The 6954-nt window shown below is 38.1% G+C and overlaps 1 protein-coding gene across 1 annotated transcript in view; it reads left to right on the top strand.

Annotated features, from left to right (window-relative positions):
* Nucleotides 1–6954, top strand: part of LOC107567220 (sphingosine kinase 1) — an 11611-nt gene extending 4657 nt beyond the window's left edge. The window contains exons 2-4 of the mRNA XM_016252859.1: nucleotides 2796–2890; nucleotides 2979–3094; nucleotides 6170–6954. Of these exons, the coding sequence (XP_016108345.1) occupies nucleotides 2796–2890; nucleotides 2979–3094; nucleotides 6170–6890 (932 nt within the window). The 3' untranslated portion in view covers nucleotides 6891–6954. The remainder of the gene's footprint in view (nucleotides 1–2795; nucleotides 2891–2978; nucleotides 3095–6169) is intronic.

Genomic DNA, 6954 nt, shown 5'->3' with positions numbered 1-6954 from the left:
CATGTTCATTGGATTACCAGAAAATACACAACACAGAGTTTGTGAGAAAAAAAAAAGATTAATTATTATTATTATTATTTATTCATTTTAGATGTTTACATTTGGAAAAGCTGTGCTTCCTGCATAAACCTGCACCTGTTGGTTTGGCAGTAGCTTGCTTGCCCTACACAGTTACCTTGTTTAATTTCTTAATTCAAGTTATATATATTTTGTTCTATTTGTGTTGTTATTTATAATAAGTGAAGTTTACTGTTAAGTGCACTGATGTCAGACTCATTTTGAATAATAAAGTTTATTGTAAAATTGTTAAATACCCTGCCTATGTTTGTCACATCATTATAAGTGTCTGATCACCACATTTGAGTTATCATAGCAAAAAATTTGCTTATCTATATATATTCAGTTTATGTAGACTATATACTGTATTCTATATACAGTACCAGTCAAAAGTTTGGACACACAAATGAAAAGTGTGTCCAAAGTTTTGACTATACTGTACTATAATATAGCCTACACAAAGAATATTGTCTGATATATCGGTATCGGTCTTTTTTACTCCCTAATATCGGTATCGGCATCGGCCCCCAAAAAAACATATCGGTCGGGCTCTAATCCCTAACCTGGTGTGCTTTTCAGGTTACTAGTTAGTTAAGTAACTTTAACCATCTTTGTCAGCATATTTTTCCTCAGACTGTGCCTCCGCCTTGACAGTAGTCGATCGGTTTTGGCGTTCAAGTTCATCATCAGAGTCTATAGACTCATAAAACACAAGTTCCTGTCTCACTATATAGAGCTGGCAGCTTCATTCAGAAATCTCACGATTAGTCAGAGAGCAGCAGAGCTGTTAACAGATGAAGAGCTCCACACTCAGAGTAACCGCCGACAGAGAAACACACACATATGAGTGATGGACCACTGATCACATCTGTGTGTGTGTGTGTGTGTGTGTGTGTGCGCATACATGCATGTGTTGATGGGTCTGTTAATACATCCATCAGTGAATGTTTAGAGTGTGTGTAGATGGATGGATGGATGGATGGACAGAACAACAGTTGAATGGATAGATAGATGGGATGATGGATGAGAAGATGATGGATGGATGGTTGATGGATGAAAAGAAGGATGGATGGATAGAATGATAGATGGATGGATCATGGAAAGGACGATATGATTGATGATGGATGATACAACAAAAGATGAATGGATAGATGGAACGATGGATGGATAGAAAGAAGGATAGATGAAATGATGGATGGATGGATAATGGATAGAAAGAAGGTTGGATGGACAGAACAACAGTTGAATGGATAGATAGATGGGATGATGGATGAGAAGATGATGGATGGATGGTTGATGGATGAAAAGAAGGATGGATGGATAGAATGATAGATGGATGGATCATGGAAAGGACGATATGATTGATGATGGATGATACAACAAAAGATGAATGGATAGATGGAACGATGGATGGATAGAAAGAAGGATAGATGAAATGATGGATGGATGGATATGAGTGTGTGATCTGTAATGTGGGTCACTGTGATGTTTCTGCCTGTGATCCGTCTCCCTCTGTTAACAACACTCCACACCACATCCACACTGAAGCCAATGAGTGAGTGTGTGTGTGTGTGTGTGTGTGAGAGAGAGAGTGCGAAGTGCAGTCTCAGCTTTAGGCATTTCTGCTGAATCAGTCACTATGAATCTTCACTTCTGCCTCTCACACACACACACACACTCAGGGTTTACACTTCATACAATTCAGACTGTGACACTTTTATAGGCGTTTGTGCTGCATCTGACTGAATCATTTACATTCATTCATTTAATTGATGCCTTACACAGCCTATAAATGAGGAACATCACAATATGTCATAAAAGCCAATTATATTCAACACCAGGTTGAGTAAACAACTACATATTGTTCAAAAGTTTGGGGGCTACTATTTGAAGTCTCTTCTGCTCACCAAGGCAAAACAGTGAAATATTGTTATCAAATAACAGTTGTCAAATAACTCTTTTCTGTGAATATATTGTAAAATGTAATTGATTTCTGTGATCAAAGCAGAATTTTCAGCATAATTACTCCAGTCTTCAGTGTCACATGATCTTTCAGAAATCATTCTAATATGCTGATTTGCTGCTCAAGAAACATTTATTTTTATTATCAGTGTTGAAAATTGTTGTGCTGCTTCATATTTTTGTGGAAACTGTGATGCATTTTACTTTTCAGGATTATTTGATGAATAGAAAGTTCAAAAGAACAGCATTTATTTGAAATATATCTATTTTTTGTACCAATATAAATGTATTTACTGTCACTTTTGATCAATTTAATGCTTCCTTGATGAATTAAAGTATTATTTAAGAAAAACCTTACTGATCCCAAACATTAGTGTTATATGTAAAACTAAAATCATAAAAATGTTACTTAAAAAAAACTAACATTTGATTTAGTTGCCACATCAACATTTGATGTACCAAAATAATTAAAATAGAAATAAAAATGATTGAAAACTATATAGACATAATAAAAAAATAAAATAATATATAAAAATGGCAAAAACAAAACAAAAGTAGTAAAACTTTACAATGAAAACAGAAAATATAGAAATACATTTATTAATATTAATAAAAACTACAATGCTACCAACATAACACTGGGTAGTGATGAATGTGATTACCATGGAATCTCTGCTGGTATATCAGAGATCTGATTTTATTGTATCAGAGAATCTGCTGCTCATGAAGGCCATGGACAGAGATCTGAGCGTCTGCTGTGATCTGTGATCTTACAGAGCGTCAGAACCACGCGCGGGATCTGGTGCGGAGCGCTGACCTGACGCAGTGGGACGCTCTGGTCATTCTGTCTGGAGACGGGCTGCTGTTTGAGGTGTGTGCAGGTCGCTTGTGTCCGTCTGTGTGTGTGAGAGTGTGTATGTGTGTTGGGCATTCAGCTCACGTACGTGTGTGTGTTTTAGGTAGTGAACGGTCTAATGGAGAGGCAGGATTGGGAAAAGGCCATTCAGACTCCTCTGGGAATCCTGCCCGGAGGTTCAGGAAATGCACTGGCTGCATCTGTCCATCACTACGCACGGTGAGCCGATCAGAGCAACAAGAACCGCCCACCACACCGTCTGACTGACATGTGAAGAGACCAACCCGATTTAGCTTCTTTACATGATGTTTAGAGACCAGTAAATATGAAAGCCTATATTATCACTCTGGCCAATGGCAATAAATTATGGCCAATAAGAAAATATATTATTATTATTATTATTATTTAAATGAATGAATCGAATGAAATTAATGTATTTAAATTCTATCAAATCCAATATTAAATCTCTGGCCAATACTAATAAGTTATGGCCAATGATAAAATAAAAGTGAATAATCTAATTCATTTAAAATTTAAATTTTTATGTTTTATGAAATCTGATATTAAAATTCCAATGCCAGTAAGCTATGGCAAATGATAAACAAAACACTAAAATCTTTAACAAATTATTTAATATAATTTTAGTAATTTAATTGACATTTTATGAAATTCAGTATTTAAATTCAGACCAATAAAGTTATGGCCAGTAATACAATTATGTTCTAATTTGTATATAAAATCAAATTAAAACACCAAAAAGTAAACTTTAATTTAATTTTTATTAATTATTTAATTCATTTATAAATAGTGTAATCATTTAATCTATTAATTAACATTTGATATAATTTTATTTGTATTTTTTTCATTTAATTTTAAATACATTTTCTTAATTTTGAATCAATTTACGTTAATGCACACATTTTTATTCATTTTATTATCGTCTTATTATTTGCTAGTGTTTTCAAATTTAGTTTTGAAAATAATCTGAATGTCAAGTTAAGGGAAATAAGCATCCACAGTTAAATATCCAAGACCAAAACATAACAAAAAATCTCTAATATATATTGTGCATTTCTATTGGATATCTCATTCATTTATCATTGAATGTCTTAAACAGAACTCCTATGATTTGATGCCATAAAAACTACAACGTGGTTCTTCCAGTGGACCGATATAAACTGAATAAACTCCTTGAAATGAAGTAAAGCCAGCCAATCTGACTGGAGCATGTGGTTTTCAGAAAGCATGTGTTTTCTGAATCTCTGATCTAGAGTCAGTGTTCATACAGAATAGCTCATTTGGTTTAGTAATCTCCATTAAACTCATTCTGTGCTGTTTCGTTTAGATGTTCAATTTAAACCTTGCGATGTAAGCAGTCATTACCAAGAGTCATTATTCCAGTCATTAGCGCGCGTTTCTGAGAGCTGAATCTCTGAGGGTTTAAACTCAGCATTTCTTTGAACTAAAGAATATAAGTTCGGTTCTGCTGAGAGAGAGAAAAACAAAAGAATGCATTAATGACTCACTAATGACTTGCATCCGATCAGAGAGCGGGTGTTTTCAGGTGACTAGAGCAGGCCATAACAGGTCAGTTCATGAAACACTCGAGCTCGGCGATCTCTGGAGAAAAATGCTGAGAGTCATTTCTATTCATGAAGATGAAGCAGACATTCATCAGAACTCGACTCACCCGAGAAATGATTGAACACCGGCGTAATTCAGCTCAAAATAACCGCTCACATTCAGCGTTTGGCCGTTGGACTTTTATTATTGAAACACAAGCACCTCCTACTGGCGTTAAGCGAGACTTGCTGTGCTCAAACAGTCATTTGATTAAATGAAAATTCTGCCATTAATTACTCACCCTCATGTCCTTCCAAACCCGCAGGACCTCCGTTCATCTTCAAAACACAAATTAAGATATTTTTGATGAATTCCGAGAGCTCTCTGACCTTCCCATAGACAGCAACACAACTGAAATGCTCCCAGACCCAGAAAATAGTCCATGTGACATCAGTGGCTCAACTTAAGTTCGGTAACTCAGGCAAGAAGAATCGTTGAATAAAGTCATTATTTTTGTTTTCTTTGCACACAAAAAGTATTCTGGAAGCTTCTTAAAATTCTTCTTTCTTTGCGTGAACATTTGGGCGGCGTTATGCAAACCTTCCCACATAGTGATGTAGATATGTGGGGGCGTGTTAGAATGAGCCGTTTTAGGTAGGTGTGGTTGACTCTGAACTTTTATAAAGAACATCTCTTTGGATTTGAGACTTTAGTCTTTGCAACTTTACAGATCTTCTTTTTGCACCAAGAGCTTGTAACACTCCAAAGAGAAAGGAAAAATTGAAATCGCATAATTTTTTAATTTTTGGGTGAACTATCCCTTTAACCTGAGCACATTGTTCAGTTCACCGTGAACGTTTTATTAGGACCTCAGAACGGCAGATGTGCCAGTGACAACTTTGTTAATCTGTTTTCCTGGTTTATTAATCTCAATATCAGTTATTTTTAAGCAGAGAAAAATCCAGATTCCCACCATTCGCCTGTTTGTTGAATGTTGAAAGTGCGTTGCATTATGAGCCGATTTTAGGCCTGATTTGAGCTAAAGAAGCTACAACACTGTGGGGATTTCAGTTTTCCCCCCATTCAGGTAAACAAGATCTGTACTTACACGACTAGGATATGTTGTCATGATGGCTGACATGTGAACTAACTAAATTAAAATAAAAACCCTAAAATGTCTCAAACATGCACATACCCCAGTGTAATTATACATTTAAGTACTGAGTAATACCAATTAAGGTACTGGTTAGGGTTAGGATTAGTGTTTGGTTTAGGGTTACTTGCATGTAATTATGCATAATTAACTGTTATTATAATAGTAATAACAGTTATTATAATAGTGTTATTATAATAGTGTAACATGCGCAACAAGGACACCTTAAAATAAAGTGTTACCAAATAAAGCTATACAGATTTTTTTTTTAAATCTAATAAAAATGACAAAAGCACCAAATTACTAGGACTTAAAATGAAAACTGAAAATGTAAAAACTAATGCTTATTCAAAATATTAATAGCCTATGTAGCCTACTATAATAGTACTCAAATAATACTAAAATAACACTTGTTATGGAGATGTTTTTATAAACAACTAATAATAGGCCTACAAGGTTAATTTTGCTGTTTGTAAAATGATGCATGCTTTATTTTACGGTCCTTTTAACATCATATTTGTCAATCCAGTAAGCACTAATCTCTGATTTTGGTGTTTGTGTTTGCTTGTTCTCTGCAGAGCGTCTCCGGTGTGGGGTGAAGATCTGCTGACCAGCTGTGGCTTTTTGCTCTGTAAGGGTCTGGTGTCTAAACTGGACCTGATCTCCATCCGTCTGTCATCCGGCGCTCGTCTCTTCTCCTTCCTGTCTCTGGCCTGGGGCTTCGTGGCCGACGTGGACATCGAGAGCGAGCAGTTCCGTCAGATCGGAGCGCTGCGCTTCATCCTCGGCACGCTGCTGCGCCTGGCCTCCTTACGGATCTATCAGGGAAAACTGGCCTTCCTGCCAGCCGAATCCGAGCGTGGATCGGACTCTGCAAGCTTTTCCCCCGCCGACAGCCGGCTGCCCGACCACCTGCTCGCTCCGCTGGAGCAGCCCGTCCCGCAGGACTGGACGCTGGTGGAGGAGCAGGAGTTCGTTCTGGTGCTCGCCATGTTCCAGTCACACCTGGGCGAGGATCTGCTGGCGGCTCCGGACGCCCGCGCCGACGACGGGCTCATCCACCTGTTCTACGTGACGGCGGGAATCTCGCGCGCCACGCTGCTGCGGCTCTTCCGGGCCATGCAGACCGGGACACACCTGGACTGCGGCTGCGCACACCTGGTGTACCGGCGCGCGCGAGCGCTGAGGCTGGAGCCACTGAGCACGGCGGGCATCATGACGGTAGACGGTGAGCGCGTGGAGTACGGGCCCGTTCAAGCGCAGGTGCACAAAGGAGCGGCCCGCCTCATCTCCGCGTGAACCACCAACAACCGTTTAAGGGCCAGATTAGCATTAGAGTGCAATTCTATAAAAGCGCAGATGG

This window comes from Sinocyclocheilus grahami, unplaced genomic scaffold (genome assembly GCF_001515645.1).
Source record: "Sinocyclocheilus grahami isolate Dianchi unplaced genomic scaffold, SAMN03320097.WGS_v1.1 scaffold1135.1, whole genome shotgun sequence".
Lineage (NCBI taxonomy): Eukaryota > Metazoa > Chordata > Actinopteri > Cypriniformes > Cyprinidae > Sinocyclocheilus > Sinocyclocheilus grahami.
Note: the sequence above shows the minus strand (reverse complement) of the source record. Positions and strands in the feature narration are given on the sequence as shown.